This window comes from Megalops cyprinoides, chromosome 17 (genome assembly GCF_013368585.1).
Source record: "Megalops cyprinoides isolate fMegCyp1 chromosome 17, fMegCyp1.pri, whole genome shotgun sequence".
Taxonomy (NCBI): domain Eukaryota; kingdom Metazoa; phylum Chordata; class Actinopteri; order Elopiformes; family Megalopidae; genus Megalops; species Megalops cyprinoides.
Genome location: NC_050599.1, coordinates 15,752,836 through 15,774,649, shown reverse-complemented (window position 1 = coordinate 15,774,649; position 21,814 = coordinate 15,752,836). Strand labels below are relative to the sequence as shown.

The 21,814-nt window shown below is 40.1% G+C and overlaps 1 protein-coding gene across 1 annotated transcript in view; it reads right to left on the bottom strand.

The window, feature by feature from the left end:
- Window positions 1-3,751: 3,751 nt before the first annotated feature.
- LOC118792002 (exostosin-1) overlaps window positions 3,752-21,814 on the bottom strand; it is a 181,822-nt gene continuing 163,759 nt past the window's right edge. Inside the window, exons 9-12 of the mRNA XM_036549677.1 lie at window positions 15,055-15,144; window positions 9,948-10,108; window positions 5,718-5,889; window positions 3,752-4,374 (exon numbers count right to left, since the gene is read on the bottom strand). Of these exons, the coding sequence (XP_036405570.1) occupies window positions 4,189-4,374; window positions 5,718-5,889; window positions 9,948-10,108; window positions 15,055-15,144 (609 nt within the window). The 3' untranslated portion in view covers window positions 3,752-4,188. The remainder of the gene's footprint in view (window positions 4,375-5,717; window positions 5,890-9,947; window positions 10,109-15,054; window positions 15,145-21,814) is intronic.

The following is a 21,814-nucleotide window of genomic DNA, read 5'->3' as shown; positions in this document are numbered from 1 at the left end:
CCCTGACCCCGCGTCCACCTTCCCAGGAGATAACAGCTGTAAATCAACTTTTCAAATAAGACTGAAGGGCAGGCTTCAGAGGCCAGCAGCCCACAGCTGACACAAACTGTCTTGTTATTTTAACTCAGCCAAACAGAAATACAAAATTGCATGCGACTCAAAAACTCCAACAAAAGTATCCTGTATTTCTGACTGTCTTTGTGTGCTTTAATTCAAATGCTTAGGGTTTGCTTATGAATATCATACATGAAAAAACAACACACTCTGTGGAAAAAGACATATTTTGCAAAATTCAGCTCTTGTGATATTTTGTGGCTCAGTGCAGTGATTTTTGATCTTACACTTTAAATGCTCTGAATAAGTTGGATAAGGCATATTTCATATTACTTACTTAAATGGGTTGCATTATTATCACTTACTATTTTATTGTTGATGCCATTAAAAATATCACTTTAGTTTCACATGTAAAAACTGCATTACATGGTGGACTCTATCCCTCTTATGTTTAAACTGATGGTTAACCCCTTGACAAAAAAAGATGACCTTTTACACAATGCATAAATGCATATGCATTAAACTGATCTCTAAGCGGCCATTACTCATGTGGATCAATTTGGACTGAAAATATCTCTAGTCTGTTGGCTCGTTCATATCCCTGAAGCACAAAGATGAAAAAAAAAATCTGAATATAAATATCCACACCCTTCCTGTTCAGTAGAACCCTCAGAGTCCTCCTTTGTTTACATTTAATTTTTTCTCTCAGATACCCTGGTAAGAAAAAAAAAGAAAAACATTTGGAGAGCGAGCACTGTTATTAGCCCTCATGGGGCTCAAGGGTGAGTCAAAGAAGTCAATGAATCTGCTCCTGTTGGATCCTATCAATATTTAGAGAGACAGCCATGGCAATGAAAACTGTAACTGTGAAAAGGAGGCTAAGATGTCCTCTCACCTCAGGAACATCCACTTTTCCCCAGTTCTACCCCTGTATCATAAAATTTGTGTGTGGAAAACAGATCCGCCCAACCCCCATTGTCTTGTAAGAGATCGCTCAGGACCTTAGACCTTTGGCTATAGCCCTGAATATTTTAAGCCTAGCCCAAATATTTTCGCCCTGAAAAAGGAGGTGTTTATAGCAAAACAACAGACTGTGTAACAGAGTGGAACTTGACTTGCAGCGTCTGAAAGTGCGATAATATTTATTATAAAGGTAGATATAACCTCCCCAACCTACTCTCCCTTCAAAAAAAAGACAAGCCCCGGGCAAACTTGACTTAGCCCCGGATATTTTCAATAGCTAGAAATGTCCCTGGTCATCTCCCTTCCTCTATACATTGAATATGACAATTTGATTCTTCTTTTGTGTCAGCATGTGGTAGTATGGTAGTATGTGCTTTGCATATGGTATTATGGTCTGCATTTTCTGTACACACACAGCAATACCCAAAAATATGAGATGAATTTTGAGGGGAAGCAGGAAAATATGATTCTTTGTCTGAACTCTCAGACAAACTGGTGTGAACATCTTTCAATGTACACCATTGGTCAGGAAACAATGCCTAACCCATTCACCAACAGCTCAGGTAACACACAACGGTGTGACTTCAACCTATATTATCTGGTGTGAACTACAATCTGTGTTTGAATTTCCCTGTTACATAGTTTCACAGCACAAGTGGATTCTTCAGATTAGTATATAGGACTTGAACACACAATGTAAATAAAGTTTGTGTTTAATAATCTAAATTTTGACAATGCAATTTCAACTGAAAGAATTAACAGCTTTACAGTTATTTTACTAACACCTCTCTGTTCATAAAATAAATTAAAATGTAAAAATGAAACATGAGACTGACTACAACAAGCCTTGTAATAGAGCACACTTCCCTGTAGACCCATGGGTAAATCTATGCTGAATCTGTTTAAGTTTTATAAAGGTTATCCAAACTTACACCGATTGCTTCTGTGAATACATAGAGAACCTCTCTGTGTGTCTCATTCTCTCTCTCTTGGTATGTGCTTGTACTGCCAGAAACTTGTATTATTGGACAAATTTAACATTATTGGAAGGTTGTCTGCTCTCAGGTGTCCACAGTAACAAGACAGTTTCAGTCTCATTATATATACATTATATATATATCCACTATCCATTTTTCTAAGGGGTTACTGCAGTATAATCCTGTGTAGTAATGTGGAGTGTGGTAATGGTGCTGTGTATGTATTCCTACAGTATTGCTATTGACTAACTGCCATATTAAGCCACACTGTAGAGGGTGTCATATGTTCTGTCCTATTATGCGTCCCAAGATTGGGGCTGGGGGTATGGGCGGGGGGGAATTTAACCGCATCATCATAACAACTAACAGGACCAGTCCAAGCAATAGAAAGCCAAAACAGCAACAGACTTTGCTGTTAACCTTCTGGGTTTCTTACCTATTGCTTTTGTTCACAGCAAACATTAGTAAACACTACTGAAAGAAATAATGCCAATTAATCAAGTACATTAAAACATAAAGCTTTTTATCTGTGATGGCTTTTTAGTAATTAAATAGACTTTCATCAACATCATTTCTCATGTTGTTAATTGACAACTCAGCCCTTAACAGGAGCCTGGTTTCAGGCTTTTCATATTAAGTAAGAAATGTTCGATCAGACCTTCTTTTTGTGAAGTTGATGCTTTATCATTGAAAGTGCAATTCATTCATAGTGTAAACACATTAGAAGAAATCTTCACTCAAATAAAAATACTAATTATAGACAGCTCTAGTATTTACAGTACAGTGGGTTTGAGCGATAATGAAATAATGGCCACTCTATATATTTGCATTCCACAGTTCTGAATTACCGCTAGTTCTTAGTGAGAGGTTCAGTTGTACTGGTACAACAACAACATAAATGACCCTCTGAGGGGAACTGGAAGAGAGAAGGGACAGCTATCTAAGGGACAGTCTTCAGAGCAGACAATCAATCATTCGTTGTTAGAGAAATGTGAAGGAGTTCAGACCATTCATTTGTAATCAAAGGTGTCTGTCAACAGTTTCACCATCCTTACATCAAGAGCTATGTAGATCACCGTGATAAGTCTATCACCGTATGCAAATGTTCAGATCTTATTTATATCCACAGGGAGGTCAAAGTGAGTGGAATGTCTGCTGCATTTTACCTGCACAGAGACATGAAAGCCAGTGCCACCCCCAAAGAGCATGTCTTCACATTGCTTTTGACAAGGAGCTGGTCGTCTTTGTTTGTGTAACTTTGCATAATTTATTTATTTATTTATTTATTTCTTTATTCATTTTTCTGCAGGACACAAGAAAGTGCAACAGTCTCCCCAAATGAAAATGAATTTGGACATTTCAAGCGCTACATATATATTCTGGAAATATCTGAACTCGCCTCTTGGTGAGTTAATCTTCGTAAAGATTTTTTTCCCCAGTCCTTCTTATCTCTCTTTCCACTCCTGTACCTTCGCTATATTGATCCAGGGAAAAGGGAATGTAATCATCACTCTGTCCCTTCTGCCCCCCCCCCCATCCCAAAAAAGAAAAGGAAAGAAAGAAAAACAACAGACAAATGGTACATTTCAACATGTTTTTAGCAGAGCTGTATTTTCTTTTTGGCAATTTAAAGCTTATAAGAGAGTTGAGCAACCAAAGATAAACTATTAAAATCTGAGAGTCCTGGAAACAAACAATGGAAAGCAACAGTTACAATTCTGAAGATAATAATTTCTTTTTTTTCCTGATCGCACGGACACATCGACGGCACTCCTCTGATGCTTCTCCCCTCCACATTTCCACAAGAAAACGGGGGAATACTTTGCAGACCTAAGGGCCTTCACTGAGTGACCTTCGGGGCTGTCTTCTTTCAGAGAAGGACGTGGGCATGACAATCCGTTTGATGGCAAAGCTTGTGAAAAGTTTCACAAACAGTATTTTCCATCATCAACATCATCATCATTACTGTCTTCAACAACAACAAAAACAGAATCCAACACACTGACACCGGGAGTTGGAGCACAGATTATGAGAGACCGTGGATTAATCTTGACCATAGCCACTGTTGAAATGGCCGGAGCGTTGCATATTTCATAATAAATTACTCTGCAGAGATCGAGTCTGATAGTGACAGCCCAGAGCCACTCAAGATGTGTGGCTGAAAAAGGCTGTGGTTCTGTTCATACAATGGGCTCTAAAGTCTCTCGATGTCCCTGTACTTCTTCCGTAATATTGACACCTGATCCTTAAACAGGACGGGGTCCAGCCGCATCTGGGAGTGCAGGAGGGGCATATACCCAAACCATCCACTGAAGGTGTTCATGCAGGTCTGCCGTTGAGCAAAGTGGTCTGGGTCGGCCCAGCGGGACGTCTTGGACCCCTAAGGAGGGCAGGTGCAGAGAAAGGAAGCAAGGACGGGTGTGAGTGTGCATTTGGGGATCAGCTGACCCCAAATCAACGCAACACAGAAGAACAAAAAATTTAAAAAGTATGTTTCTTTATGATGGACTACACAACATTTCTGAATGATTCAATTCAAAATTCAATTTGCATCCATTTCTCAACAAAAAAGAAATGTATATTTCATTAAGTCCCTTCACCAATCAGATGGTGTTCTGCAATTTTTATACATGTGTTGAAGTCATTTATTCATTTATTAAGAAACTATTGTACTCTCCACCGTGGCATTAGGTACTGGTAATCTCAGTAATATGGAAACTGAAGCAGTTTCGGAAACGAACCCCAAACACTTTAGAAAAACCTGTTAGGAGGCGATAGGGCCTCAGCGCACCAGGTGAGGACAGGCAGAAGCGAACGCACGACTCGCCAAGTGGCCTTGGCAATTAAGACATTAATCAACTGGCCTGTACTGCCGAGTCATCAGTCTGCCCTGGGCGATGCCATCAATCAGCACTGACACACGGGAGTGAGCCGCCCTGGCTTCTGGGCGAGAGGATCGCCTGGGGGAGATAAACTCTCTGCCCGAGCAGCCTCCATCCAGCTGCCTCTACCTTCTGACTGGTGCTGTTCAAACTTTCTTAACTGAGCCCCCCGTCGAACAGCTGGTAGTTACTGTGACCCCCTAATAATTGCAGCAAATTAAACTCAGCCCCCCACACAAGGAACAAACCATAGCGGTAAATTCAGTCCAGAATAACTGCGTTTGGGTCTCACTTCCCCACTCACTGCTTCAGAAGCAAATCCGAAGTCCAAATGTTTTTTGTAATTTGTAATTTGTAAGATATGTAAGTCACTGTGGATAAGCATCTGTTCAGGAAAATGTAGTTTCAGCTGCTGTGGCAGCAAATGCACCTTAAGGCTGGAGTCTGTGGGTTTGAAATATCGCTGGATTTCAGGTGCTGGTAATGACCTGACACCCATCTAACAGCACTCATGGTGTCAACATTACTTCAGTGAGAGCTTGTGCATTAGTTTTTGGGCAGCAGTGTGGCATGGTGGTAAAGTGTAGGTTTTATTCCAGAGTGAAGCACGGCTGTCCTATTCCAAAGTGTGCTACTTCACCTTAACTGCTTCAGTAAATATCTAGGTGTATACATGGGTGTGAAATATGAAAAGTCACCTGGCTTAAGATGCCTGCTAAGAAAATAATATAATGTTAGGTGATGCAGCCATTTTGTTCAAATGATGTTTAGACCAGTGGGGTGGGGAGAGAGGTAGCTCCTTGAGTGAATCATTACCACACACTGCTAATCACAAGCGCACCTGCTGCATCATGGTCTCCTTATACTGCTTCTTCTGGGTGACTTTGATTGGCGGGAGCTTGGTGACAGCGGACACCAGGAAGTTCATCAGGATGTCCTCGCAGTTGGCCATCTGGTCCACCATGCTGAGAAGGTTGGCTGGCAGGTAGTGGGTATACAGGTAGTGATAATACCTGCAAAGGGCAGAGAGCAACAGAAATACATTACACACTATACATCACTGGTGGGGGGGGGTGCCTCAGCACACAGAACTATACATTTCCATCTGCTCATCAATTCCACTCTCAGTCTATTTGTGGGAATCTGATTCAATCTGAAAACATATTTGTTTTTCATTGTTTCTCATGTCCTAGTCCTTTTTTCACTCTCTGTGCAACAGAGATGTTTTTGATGTTGTCCGTGCAAGCCTCCCTGCGGAGGGGAGGCAAGCTAAAGATGGCCCCCTCTCAGCCTTGCATTCCCCTCCGCGGGCGACACTGAGAGACTGATGTTTTAATTTCTCAGAGTGAGGTGCTTCCTGTCTCTCTGGCAGCCTTGATTGTGCCATGTCTCATTTCCCGCTTGTTTATTAAGCTGTGCCTGGACGTCTGACAAAAGCCCCTCTTTCCTGTCGGGGCTGAGGAATGAACATCGGAGTGCCTGCGTTTAGATCCAGAGGCGGCGGGCGGGCTTATCGCTCCAGCTTTTTATACCAAAGGTTCTGGCCCCTGCCGCATCAGCGACTTGTCCAGATCCCGGATTGTAAATCACTGTCAGTTGCTCTTTAAAGTGTAACACTGAAGGCTTGCCAACGGAACTGTGTGTCTTACCCACACCAGCTGATTAGGAAGTCTTGTAGAACAAAGAATAAAACACTTGGTTAGTTACCAATTAATGGAGTAATGGAATTAAAAAAACAATCATTTGACCCAAAGAAGTCATATTCTGATTCTAAAACTTTATTACCATTGTGTTATCTCTTGAGAATATCTCAACATATTATGTTATAAAATGCAGTGTTGCAGAAAAGAACAAGAACAAATCAGAAGCTATTTTTAAATTTGTTTATGAACGTTAAGTCAGCACAAACTGTACCAATGTCAAACAGTGTTACTCACACTGATTCATGTTAACAGACGTGCAAGAAGGGAATTGTAGGGAACCAAAGCATACTGTTTTATATAATATTTTTTTACCATAATGCTATTATTACAAATGCTTTGTGCAAATCCACCGTGTTAATATTTTATGTCTTTAATTAATCATTCAACCTGATTAATCACTTTTACAATTTAGACAGGTGGGCTTAATAAAGAGCGAATCTATTTGTGTATTCGCCACTTGAATAACTGAAAAAAAATAACCCTCCTGGGTTGCTGTGTTTTTTTTTCAAAGGCAAATTGAACAGATGATGAATATCGGGGCTCACCAGGACATAATACACTTACAGATCCCTTTGGAGGCTCAGCACACCGAATAAACATTCACACTCAGAGTGGCGTGATTCGGCGGTTTGGTTACGAGCATCGTGTTCTCGCTCTCAGGGGCGCCTTGCTGAGATCCGCCGAGTGCGTGACGCTGACGTGCCAGCATGCTGCATCGTTAACACGCTCCGCTGAAGCAGGTGTGTGCACATGCAGGCCAGGTGTCTCTGAACCTGCGACCCCACGCCCCTTTACATCTGTGACAACACGCGCCCTCTTTCCCCTTCTCTGGGTGGCTTGCTGAAGAAGGTACATTACATTACATACAATACATAAATATAAATAAATAACACAAAAAACAATGCTGTGAACCATTCTACTAAGTCCTACTGTGATATTCAGATGGTTACCAAATTTGAAATGCTAAATATTTATATGGTGACAAATAAAGCTTCCTTTGAACATGTACAGTGAACTAAATGACAAAAAATGCAAGCTTTATGGAAAGTGAAGCTCACACCAGAGGGAAATCTGCTATTAAGTGAAGCTGCTCCTAAAAATATTCATCTGAACGCTTGCCTCTGTGGTTATCGGGGTAGCCTTGATTCTTCAGTTTTAGACTGACTCACACTTGGATTCAAGCCAAATTGATGAATTATTGAATTAGCATCATTTGCATTAACATGATAATCTAATTCGTTATCACTGTCATTATCAGCTGCATGGAGCATTTCTTTTGCATGTGAAAATAACCGTCTTTCCATGACAAAACCAACTGACTGCAATGCAATAATGTGCTGTGTATATTTAGCATGCTACTTTAAAATCAACAAACTTTTCACCACTTATGCCTGGTCTGTAGTGGAGGTCATCAAGTTTCTTTTTTGTGTGGTAAAACCTTCACATGGTTAATGGTATTTGTCATTATGTCCCCAATAGAAAACAGTCAAAAGGGTGATTCATCTTGGCCAGCTCTTTTTTAATCAAGCCAACTGCTTCCCTAAAAGGACTCCTTTGGGTAGCTCTTGTTTCTTAAATAAGCTGTTTAATTAAGCTAGATAACAAGTTCAGTATATTGTCTCAGGTATTTCCTTAATGTGAAACTTTCCTAAATGTGAAAAAAAAACAATTTAATTAACTTGCCGTCTAGCTAGTGACACCACAGATTGGTGGGACTGTAAATCACATTTATTGTTGGGGTCAAAAAGCCTTTGGCAGGCTGTCAAATGGACCAGTGTGCTTTTGCCAGTGTCTGGATTGTGCAGCTACTTCACTGGCAGTAAAAAACTGTGCACATGCAAAGGTGCCTTAATTTGTGAACATCAAACATGGTGTCTCACATTTAATCATTCAGTGATTGGGATGCTTACAGTGGGTTACATTCTTCAAAGGTACTGCGGCAAAACATTGCATTATGCGTGGTACAATAAGCTGCAGTGCGTACACACACACACACACACACACACACAGTACAATCAAAATGCACCATCATACTACCGTAGAGATCCTGTTTTTTATTGAGCCTAATCTGCATGCCTAACAGCCAGCTGGTTAAAAGTTTTGAGCTACACTGTTGGTACTTTGCAGTGCTTGCTAAGTGTGTTCCTTAAGATTGGGTTAATAACGATAAAAAGTCCATTTAGATTAGGACTACTGCATAAAACACCAGCCACAAATGTTTCCTGTTTTACAGACAACAGGTTAAGTCAAACACTTGTTGCCACAAGCCTGCTCTATCATTCTTTTTGTAGTCCTCCATCATTTGCATTCAGTGTTGGTACTACATAGTATTCCTACTCATGCTCCACTGCAGTTTAATCGTCAATGAGATACATAACATAAATTTTATTTATTGTGTTATGCATAGCAAAACTGAAATAGATTTTTAAAAGCTGACTGCTTTGTGATTTCTTTCTCAGAAAATATGTCCCAAAAAAAACAAAAAACAAATAATCTTTCACTTTATACAGTATAGTGATAGTTTTGGTAATAGATTGGTAATAAGTATAGATTCTGTAGGTTCTCAAAGTCCAGAATGCACTTGTTGATGATGATGCCTGTAGGCTCTTCAGGCTCTTTTAATCTTGCCAGTTAAGTTGCTGGTAAGTGTAAATGGCTAAGCAAATCCATCACCCTACATCTCAGCTGATGTATGGTGAGTGTTCAAGATGGCTGCCATGCATCACCCAGGTAGTCACTACTCATTGGTGGTAGTTGACATGAGCCCCCCCTACCACCCCTACCACCATCCCTTGAAAGGGATGAAAATCCTATAAATGTAATTTATTGTCATCATTCTCATTATTATGAATTATGATGATGACAACTAATAATAATAATACTAAAATACTGTGATCTCATTTTGATTAACTGCTTGCTTGAAATGTTTCACTTTGAGATTTTCAAAATCATATTCTTTCATGTGATAGAGAAGAAACAAAAGAAGAAATATGGCGGGAAAAAAAAGTACCGCAAAAATTGACAGCGGGCGCGTGAGAAATGTCAGCGGGAACAAAACTTCAAATTTCCACCCGCCGGAGGAGCAGCACGTGTGTACGCACCCCGCGCGCGCAGAACACATGTAACGTACAGCATGACTAATCGCACACATCACTGACATGCTGTAACTGACAGCTACCGAGCCCGCGAGTGGGAAAGATGTTAACAGGTCCCGAAGTGCCTCGGGGCTTTTTATAGCCTCCGTCTGCACTCCAAATAATTGGCATGTGTTACAGTTTGGACAGCTTTTTTCCCCCATCTTTAAGCTCCTGCGTTTGGGTCTGATAACGTGGTGCCAACACCTCTGCTGGAAAGGGGAGGCGGCTTGCCTGTGGTAGAAAGCGGCTCCGGTGAGCACCATGGAGTACTCGTTCGTCCACTTGGAGGTGTAGCCCCATCGCGCTTTGCTGCCATCCCAGTAATGGCTGCGTGCCGGGTACCCCACGATCCGGTCTGGGAAACTGTGCCAGACGATGAAGGCGAAATCAACCTGCATGAAATGGAAAGAAAATAAAACAAGTATTTTTTAAAAAAAGGCTTCATTACAGGAGATCCCTCCCAATCCAATTTTTATAAACTTGAATCTGGATCTGTTACAAAGTGCTAAACACTCTGTAAACTGTAGAATTCTGGGCTTAATTGGGTCTTTAAAATCTACCCCGTAACACATCTAGCGAAGGAAAGGAGTCAGGCTGGTAAACACAGTAAACAGACCTCTGAACCACTCATTCAAGCCAATCATGGCAGAAACCACACCACAGAACAGTGCTACTGATCTAGTAATCAGTGTGGATTACTAAGGCTGCTCAAGGGACAAGGACTTCCACACTCTAATGTACATTAACATCAACTTGTTTTCCTTTAGATTCACAATAGAACACTTTTTCTCTTTTACTACAGTGGACACCTGGCTGTTTGTGACTCTCTGTTATACCACTACTATATCTGCATTGTATCCCTCCCTTCCTAATGTTTTCCATGTTGTACCTGCAACATCACAGCCACTCTTAAGATTAACATACATAATGTATTGATAGTGTATTTATCCCAAACACAGTCTTCTGTGTCCCAGTTTAGAGTCAGGATGCTGAGTTAATCAGAATAACAGCAGTGCAGTAGCTACCATGTCCAATTCTTGACTCCACAAAACATCCCAGAGTCCAGATAAATCCTCCTGTCTCAGCAGTTACAATACCATATGCTTGGGTTACTGCAAAAACTGGAAAAAAAGCTTTTTAAAAGCTTCTGTCCCTCAGAATGTAACAAAATGTAGATCTATATGCACAAAAGTCAAGGTTGGAAAAGTCTCTGAGTGGCTTTTGATGACTCTTTCCAATCGCCATTACCTCCGTGCACGATTGATGATATCATGCAAATAAATTAGCCTGTAGGAATTACGTTCTCACAATACCCTGATTGTGTTCAGCATCATTTGTGACAGAATGCGGTTTTCCCCTCATTCATAATGCGTCTCCCTTAATTATGTATTTGAAATCTGGACCAAGACAAATGACACGCGTAGAGAGAATTGCCGTGACTGCAGAAAGTCTTTCCAAGGGCAACATGGCTCATGAGTAGTGAGAAGGTTCTGCCTGTTTATCACTTCTTAGGTCTCCAGACAAATCCTTCACACATCTCCACAGACATTATTAAACACACCTGAGTTCTAGAATAGATTTTTTAAATTATAGAGCAAACAAGAGAACAAGCTAATGTTCATTCAACATTAACAGCTGAATGTATCATTGTATTTTTAGGATTAACTTAAGCAAAGTGAAGCACATAAATTCTCTATTCACCTCTATTCTCTTGATCTACTGGCTGTAACTAAATTCAACTAGCCTTCCTTCTTTCAAGGGTTAAATTATTTTTCCATGCGTATTTAAAAAAGAAACCTAGTTTTTCTTGAAAAGTAGTCCACACCCGACTAGTTTACATAAATCTACATCTGACATTCACTCTTGTCTTCAAAAACAATAATGCAATTAATGACTTGAAACAATGCAATTATAAATTCTGCTCAATCACTGTTCCATATAGTCACAGTAATATTAAAAATCCTATTAAAAGTATTGCATTCTTCCACTTTTTAGCTTTTTTTTCAATTAAAATACTTCCAATGTTTAAAGGGCAATTACTGAGACAGATTATTAAGCAGATGGGGGATTTGCACAGGCCGATTTTGGGATTTTTTTTCAGATAGCTGCTTGTGCTGTCTTTTAAATAACCTCATAAAACTTTTGTAGCACAAGTTCTGTAATCTTGCACAGCTATAAACGATAAGTGGTTCTTCTTCTGGGCAAAGGTGAAAATTGACTCACTGCAATTAATAAAATATCTTGCACATGAATCATACATTACAGGTTTCTCACTTGATGTGGTTCACAATACATAATGGATTTTTATTTTACTTATTAAACCCTTTTGGGATCCTGTCTTTGGAAGCCTTTTGAATTAAATGAATTTTCTGCAGTATTTTTTCTCTCACGTGCTCAACATGAAATGTCTTCATTGGAGCCTTCAGGCGGCCATTCCAGCGCCTTCACAAGATGAAGTCCAAAACTGTGCGCTGATGTTTCAAGGATTATATAAATGCAGTGTTGTTCCTTCACTTTACTGTAGTACGAATCCATGGCCATTATTTTCATGTTAAGATTACAGAAAATTTTGAAACTGAAAAATTTGGTGGTTTCAGCGTTATGGCTATCAATGTTTTTCACAACCCCCAAATTATATTTTGTATTCAAAAGAGAGAAGAGGCTCAAACTAGCCCGCTAAACCTTCTGGAGGCAGCAATGTGGAAAGGATCACTGTCAATTTTAATTGACCTCTTAACAAAATAATAACATTCATGTAAAAAGACAAAAGAATTTGTCAAAGAGCCACTAAGCATGCTTTAAGGGTTCACACAGAGATCATAACAAACACTGACTTGTCACAGGAAATCTGAAGTCATGTATCCAAACGCCTTGCACTAACTGGAGTTGGGAAATTACAGTTTGTGCATGTAAATCGAGAAACCAGTAAGGGAAGTTTTGCTCATGACACAATTTATCACACTTCATTTGAATGCCAATTATGGCATGAGGTAAGAAACAACATGAAAATGGAAATGTTTTGAGTTTAGTATCCCTGGGAGTGGACAGGACACTGGCCATTTTGATGTTAAGGTGCACAAGAAAATGGCTGGAGGTTTGGCATCTGGAGTATTAAGCAATGGAATTGAGGTGGAATTAATAGTTAACTACTGCAAATTTATAGCTTTGAGTAATTCATTAATTTAACTTTTTTTTTATAAAAGCCCACTTAAAGTACCATTTCTGGTAAAGATTATTGCAATGCAAATCTTCTATTTTGAAGTGTTTGATTTTCAAGCACAAAAAAACCCCACCACTGGACACGTCGTAATAGCTTCACAGCACAACAAAAAAGATAATACACTCTACATGGCACCTCAAGAGACATAGGGTGACGACTAGGGGGCCCTACACTTTTATCATTAAAATCCTTCTGTGACAAAAAGGAACAAAAAACAAAAAACTATTTTAACAAGTTTGATTTTATACATTGAACATCTGGATCAGAGTCCTTTTAACATGTGCTTCCAAACAGACAAACAACATCAACGTTTCCAGGACCTCAGCCAAAAAATACCAAACTCACTTGAAACTTTTGATTAAAAACAAAGAGTAATCTTTCATCTTAAATGCTTAAATCTTTAATTTAGTTCATTTATTTTTTCCTTTTACATCTGTCAGCAAAGGGAAGCGCTCTTGCAGTTTGCCTTTTTAAAAACATGGAAGCTTAATCACAAAGGCTCCACGGTATGACATTCTGGCGATCATCAAACTGAGGCTGGTATGCAGAAGAGGTAATAGGTTTTTCTAACCACCTGATTGCTTCAGACAACTTGGGCTTTCATTAGTTTTCTTTGCATACCAGATGGTGAATACATGTTTTTTGAATTGGCACCATGGTCTTAGGAATTTGCATTTCACAGCAAGAGAAGAGTTTTTTTTTTTAGTTAACTGCATGCAGATTGTGAGCACATCAATGGAAGGCCCACATTTGAAATGTTATGTTTGGCAGTGTTAGTTAGCTGCCTCTGTGATTCAAGGACTAACAAGATTTTAAATCAAATAATTTCTTTGTCAGGAGTTATCAAGTCACCTAAAAAAAAAGACAGATGGGATTAAATGTTTGTACAGTCAGGATCAGGGAAGGTAGCTTCCTGCATTGGGGGACTTTGTTCAGCAACAGTGTATAAATTTTGTTCTCATGCATGAAAAACAGGCATGCATCACAAATTGTGGATCAATAAAAATGTACAGAAAACCTCATAAGGCAGTCCACCAGGCACACCAAATACATGCAGTACTGTAAGTGTCTAATGAGGGAAAAACTTGATCAGACAAATTTGACATTGACAAGCGAACACTGCAGCTTCATTTTCAACAGAATTTAAAGGGGGGATATGGAGGCTATACTGGGTTTTCAGAACAGGTTTAGTTAAACATTTAAAAAAAGACAGAGAAGAATACCTTAGATACTCATTGGAAAACAGGCAGCAAATCCATGAAAGCAAGCCTTAGTTGAAACACATTGCTGTGTGCACGCATTTAAAACTCACACCTGTATTTGTTCTAACATGCATTGCATTTGAAAAATTATACTCCATACTTGACCAATAAATGAGTGTATGTTTTCCTGTAAATATATAAAAAGGGCTCTTCTCCTACATCCAGAAACAAAAGTGGAGAGACATCAAGGGAAGACTCTTTACTTGAGAAGTGCAGTGTTTCTGCATGGACCACACAGCACATTGTCCCCAAGGACCTGCTAGTGTGCAGAAATTCTTTCAGATTACAGTCTATTCTGTTCAAGAACAATACATTGGGAGAGCCTTGGAAACATCTTTCTGGATGGCAAACATGGGCTTTTCTTTTTAAACACCAGACTTTGGCAAAGATGCTCTGTTCTCCCACACGTGCTGAGAAACTTTAATATATGATTGAATTATACAGGCTTGAGAGATTCAAAAGAGCTTTAGAGCCATGCTGATTCTGCAATTTGTAAATATCACAGAAAGAGAAGGACTTGTTTCACATGAGAAAAAGGGGAATAATTTAAAATAATAAAAGATGCAGAGAGGGAGGAGACAGTGTGCCGTGTGTACCAGCAAACAGATTCGAAAAAAAGAAGACTTGGTATATGTCATGAAATACTGAAGATAATATCTCAAAAAAGGGTGTAGTTTACTGTTCCAAGACTTGCTACAGTTGATTAAATAAGGATTACTTTAAGAACTCTGTAGTACAATATAAACAGCTCCCCAGAGCAGGCAATTGCTACAGAAGGAATTACAGTGGCATTCAAATCCTACAGGCACATACCTCACTTGGTTGTCAAAACAGAGGGCGTTCAAATGCTACATACCTCATTGGTTGACAAAACTGAGTCCTCATCCAGACTAAGGACGGCGTCTGTGAGGATGACGTCATGGGGGAAGAAGCGACCGCTCATCGTCTGTAAGGAAAGAGAGTTGGGTCATGTGAACGGTTGTCAAATTGGTGAGTTTAGATGAGGTGAATTGATAGTCCCATCCCTGACGTTCTGCAGAAGAAAAAAAAGAAACTGCAGCATTGGCATTTAATCAAATCCATGGCAACAACACACCTGAAGGCATTTAGTGCTCATTAAACGAAATTGATTGATAATATCACCCTACAGTTCAACGGCAGGGCTCTTAATGTGTAACCGGAGCACAGCGCTGTTGTGGCTATATTCGAAAAGGTTTTCCCAAAGCAGCTGAACCGCTTCCCCTCTAAGATGTTTCACCTTTGTACGCTCAGTGAATAAATCTTGACGGGAATAGATTTTATTATCTTATTAAGACACCCTGAGCGTAACTCTAACCTTTTCAACTCCCCATTTCAAAGATAAATGTATTTCTTTTCCCTTGTCTTTCAGCTCATGCGTGAAATGCATTCCTCTGTTCTTCTGAGCTTGATGTTTCGGTCATGTGCATCTGCAACACTTTATGCTACTCAGGAGTTTTCATTTAAAAAAACAATAGATTAAAAAAAAATAAAAAAACAAAATCACAAATTCAACTTTCCACCGGGGATTTTTATGCTGTTATTTCGGCTGTTTCATCGCAGCGAATATCATTTATGGAAAAATTGTGCAGGTACTCAGAGAGCCATCACTGAGTACTCAGGAGAAGGCAAACGCTAGGCCAGCAAAGCTGAAATAGAATCTTTTCTTTTGTGCTGAAAACACAAGCTGTTTCACATTTGATGGGCTTAGTTGACATTATACAACATATTGACATGAGACAGCAGGAATCCAGAGCTGGTGAAAAGATTACACAGTGTCCTGTGTTACTTCCATTCTTGAGGAAGACGGGAAGTTCGGTGTTTTTGAAGGAGAAGACAAAAGTTTTCACTTGCCAATCAAGGCCTATTTATTATTAGTTGGTAATGCCACCTTCGAACTGTCTGTGGTTTAAGCCCTTCTTATGAAAGGACCGCCCTTTCTAAGGAGCTTTGTCTCATGGTGGAAACATGCATAACACAAGGAGGGGAATCAGGCCATCAGTATCCTATGCAATGCGTTTCTCTCCATTCTGTGCATTTGAGTCAACTGATCCTGTGCTTAAAAAGATAACTGCTCTTATATAAGACACCTGAAAAGACAATAACAGCTGAACACCAACATTCAGCCACTCTGTCTGACTATGAAGATCCACACAAGCCCAAGCACCTAGCAATCAGTATTCTCTGTTTCAGAATGCATTCGCTGTCTTCCTGGACTGCTGGTAGGCTGTGTATGGTAACCGCTTTAAAGGTTTATGATACAGTAATGAACTGTAATGCACAATTCTTAAGGGGTTAATGTACTGAACTGCTTCTGCTGGGTCTCTTTTCTTTTTTCTCCCCTGCTCGCTGGATAACCCATTCATCAAATCAGGAAGTTATTGACAGAAACCTGTTGGCTTGGAGATTAGCCATAGCTGGCTTGCACAGGAGGAGGTGGGAGTGGCCGGCTATCGACCGAACCGCTGTCATTTGCAGCAGGCGACGCCGGGTGCTATTGACTTGCATCAGTGCTGCTTAATGGGCCTGTTTCAATGTGCACTTTATTTCCCATTCGCTTAAATATCCCCTGCCCAACGTGTCATACTAGGACAATATGGGTAGTGCCAGATGAGGAGGGGCAGTGCGTGGAGCCTATTGGCTGACGAGAGCCTTTCATTGTCTCTGGGGGCTTGATTATACCAAGAATATTGTGAAATGTGTCATGTTGAACAATGTAATAAAAATGCATTTAGAGAGATGGAGTGTGGGAAAGGCCTATCCTTTCTCAGCACCTATTACACACTTTGAAATCAACTATTTATCTCTGCTTGCCAGTGAGTAATTGCTGGACCTGACTCATATGCCCATTAGTAACAAAAAGGGTCATAATAGGAGACGAAGTGATACTCAAGATACTGAAGTTCAGACTGGCGCATACACACACATACACACACACACAAGTTTCTGTGCAACTGTGTGCCTGTGAGTGTGTGTGTTTGTGCGCCATGCCTGTGTGTATGCATGAGTGTGCATGCATATTCAATACAGTGCCTCAATATGGCTGCAAGAGTGAAATCCCTGCATGCTCCTACCTTAATTTTCATTAAGATGCAGAATTATGAGCTATCATTACAATCATTCACTAACAGATTATAGAATCACTGTATATTAACTATTGACCTATGGGTCTCTTAATCTACGGACGTCCTAATCCATTTCATTATAGCTCTGCTTTAGAAAGGCCTGCTTAATTATGGTATTGATTTATAATTAGAGGATGTTAATAATTTAAGAGAGTTTCTTTAAAAGTCAAATCAAAACCCTTCACTGAAATGGAATTGGATTTTCACTTTCTTATCTCTGACACCCTTTATAAATGCAAAAGTAACACACTGTTACTGTGTATTGGATCATTACACAAACATGCACTAGGTCACCAAAGAAAAATTCTATCTGTCTAAATAAAAACAAATAGCACTTGCCCTTCTGTATCAACTAAATGAGTCCAGCTCCAGCCAGATGCAGTTCTTTGTAGGTTGATGCGTTACTGAATGAATTATACAAATACATTTGTTGGCATAATTATAATTACTATCTAATTTTTTAGGGTCATTTAATAAGATCATTCATTAGCCATTTGCATGTTTATAATATCATTTTCAAAATAAAACCTATAATAATTCATTTTTTTGCAGTGCCACTTTTGCATATTCTTGGCTCATATGCAACTTTGACAAAGAAAGAGTCCTAAGACTGAACACATTTGTGCATATGCCATGCTGCCATTGTGTAATGTTTCAGAGCAACGGAGTTTGGCACCAAAGATAAACCATAATCAAGGCCTGCTGTTGGTGGTGATATGAAGCATACTGCTTTGATCCACTCAGGGCTTTGCCTTCAGGTTTTTTCAGAAGACCTTCAGATGCGACTCTTTGGGGAATGTTTGTCCTTTAGTCTGTACATCTCTTTCATCCCCCAGATCTCCACACCCCTTCTGGCGTCTTGGCAGTATCCATCATCTTCGCTGGGGGTTCCTGTAAATGGTCCCTGCGAGATGAACGACCCCGAGGTTTTGATCTTTCTGGCCAATGTCTGTGCCTATCCCCCTCCCACTGCCCCCTGGTGGATGTAACCCCCCCCAATTCACCTGTCAGTCAGCAGAGAATCCTTCAATCCCGAGGAGATTCTCAGGAAGCTTCTTTAGGAGGGCGAAAAGGGGAGCTGTGGTATCACCCTTGCTGCTAGAAACATTGCTATCAATTAGAGATTTTTGTAAGGGCTGCTTGGGAAAAGTCTGCTAATTGCTCCAGCTTTCATATCACAAAAGGCTGCGTGCTCTGTCTCTCCTTCTCGCTCGCTTTTCCACTTGTAATTGAGAGAAAATGTATGCATTTTAACAGCAGAGCAGTTTTAGAGAAACTGTAACAAAGTGTGAAGGCCCAGCAAGAGCATTTCTTCACCCGTGCTAATATTTAATCATACAGCAATGTTCATTAGGGGACACATTTTAAGAGTTCAATTTTAATCAAATCTCTGAGACCCAGACTTACTATAGCTTGCTTTTTCATTTCTTGCAACTGTCTGAGCCAAAAGCATGAAATGGAATTCTGTTTCCAAAAAAAAAAACACAGCAGTATGTATGGAATGCCCCAAAAAGGACCAATACAATAAACACTATTTCAATTTTGTTTTGTGTGTGGGCTGTATTAACATTGTCAAAACACACACGCACGCACACACACACACACACACACACACACAAACTACTACTATTATATATATATTTCAGATAAATTCTGACTTGCAACATTTAAGCCATCTGTAGCTCTCCGTCTCAATCACAGTATATCAAGAGTAGGCTTTTTTGTGTGCTATGCAAAATTCCAACAGCAAATGGTGTATCTTGCTCCTGGAGACACTCGGTCGTCTGCTGCCTGTAGCGGTTATCCCTGTGGATCCTGGCTTCTTTCAGCTAGCCTGAAGCTCAGCTTGGCTGGAAGACAGGACAGCTCCTGTGGGAATTCTCCACTCATGGCCTCCCCTGACCTACATAAATAATGTATGATGGAAGGCACACAGCACAGCCGCAGACACATCAATGCCTAAGGAACTCTGGCATGCCTGAGCAAAAATCTGGTTCCTCCCTCTGTCGCCTCTGCTCTGTCTTACAGGTGTGTTAAAAAAAAAAAAAACACGCCGCCTTTTGTTTTTGTATTTTTTTTTTCAATCTGTTGACTATAACTATTTCCACTTCACTTTCATATCTACTGAAAAAAGGCCCTCATTCTAATGCTGACTTTTTCTCAAGTGCTCCACCACTCCAACTTAATCATGAGCTTGATGTAGTCATTCACCTTCACACTGAGTTTAAGTCACATTTTTCTGAAGCCCCGTGGTTTACCTAAGACGGCTATTAATACCTCATATTCTGACAGTGACTCATTTGGAATAGTGAAGGTTGAACGTTGGCACTCTAATTACTGTCGCTGCGAGAGCTGTTTCCTGCATGGCAGGTATGGCATGAGGGACAGGAACTGGCCTGGATCCGGGATCAGTCGTGCAGGATTACAAAAAAGGTGGGAGGCTCTTTTTCTGTAATCCAGAAACATAATTTGTGGATGCACCCACATAGTCACCCATTGTAAAAAATGCACCACTTGATAAACTACCACACAGGTATCTTACAGTTAGCAAATGTTCTCATCCAGAGAGATGTACAAAGAAAATGTACGTATAATAAGGCCACATGACCTGATCACATTTGAACAAGTGTCAGTTCATTTATGACAGTCATGATTGTCACTTTGTGTGTCCACACTACTATAGTGTAACTCATGTGACTGCAGGGCAGCTCTGGGTTGGTCCATGAGAACTAAATGGATTTCAACCAGACAAAGGTAGAGAGCACCAAGCATTGCAACAGATCTCAAACCAAGCAGGGAATTCTGTAGGACAGAAAAAAGCACATGCCAATGGCAGTGTGCTGGAGAAGACTTCGCTGACTATAATGGAAAGAGACTTTTTTCCTTTAAACGTAGTGAAAATCACTTCTTCTTGTGGAGGGCAAGTTGCAAACAAACACATACCATGTATATCAGCTATGGTCAGAATGGATTTTTAAGACAGAATTGACAACTTTCCAATCACAACTGATAACTTCAAATCAGGAACTAAACCTGACACTGGAATACGAAGCAAGTTGGGGGAGAATAAATAAATCTTATGGGTTCAGTGGAATGGAATACCGATGGGTATTCCTTTTGGGACATGATAAACACCTTCACAATTATAAACCGGCCACAGAATCTCATGCAAATTTGTGAATGCAACTGAAATATCTAACATAGACATATGTTTCTAAATTCACTCTGACATACTGAAAAACATTAAAAATCAACAAATAATCAACAAAAATACATGACAAAAATAACAGTATGGATGTTCTGGATATTTAGTAATAACAATATGGATAATCAGGATATTTAATAATAACAATATGTTTATCCACAAAAGCTAAAGAAATTATGGGGTCCATACTTTTACAGAACATTTGCTGTGTTTTGTGTCTTCTTTTAGCATATAACAATGCTCCTACCAAAATAAGCAGAGGTATCACAAGATGATTTTCCTCTGTGACATCATGTTCTCCCTTTTCAGAACAGACTGTGTCCTGGGTCCAGACTGATCCAGACTGTCCTGGAATGAACTGGATTGCCTATAGGGCATGTTTGGTCTTGAAATGATCACCTGGCACACACCAAATAGTGTCTAGCCGCCCTTGACAGTCACATTCTGGCCATCGGCATTCCCACAGTCAATTCCCCATTTGTGTCCTTTGGTCATGACATTTTGTTTTGTCGGCCTAGTATTAAAGATTCCGTGCCTTTTTATACGCATGATACTCAATGCATGACAAGCAGAGAAAGCTTCTTGTCTCTGCAAGGACAGCACCAGTGATCATGTCACAAAGGTTGTTCCTGTATATTTTGTAATTCAACTGTTGTGAGTGAAAGAGTAGAGAACTACAAGCACTTTCTTGCTAGTAAATATATATTAATGGCAAATAGATGGTCAGCGGTAAATAGTGCACTCTGGGGAACTGCAATCCAAAACTGAAGTTTTATGTTTTGTATATGTATATATTTATAAAATGCCTTTGCAGTGTACGAATGTAGCATTCCATATCATGTCCCATAGACCTAGAATCCACACCTCTTGCACCAGCGAGTTTCACTGCCAGCCAGTGTTTCCTTAGAGTGACTCATCTCAAACATCTTCTGAGTATATCAATTGATCAATCAAACGATCAATGATCTGAAGTGGTATCTACTATGGTAATGGTGATTGAATCCTATGCACTGCAGTATGCCTGACATGCCTGAACTTTGCCAATCTCAGTACTGAAGAGGACAGAGGGAGGATGGGGAGATTGAGGGGTGCTAATGAGAGCATGTGCCCTTTTCAAACACCGCACTGATGCACATGAACCCAACCACCCACACACCGCCAGGAGGAGGGAGCCAGACACACACAAACACACACACACACACACACACACACACACACACATTCTGCTCACACCCACAAAGACAAAATTACAGTAAAATCCCAAGTAG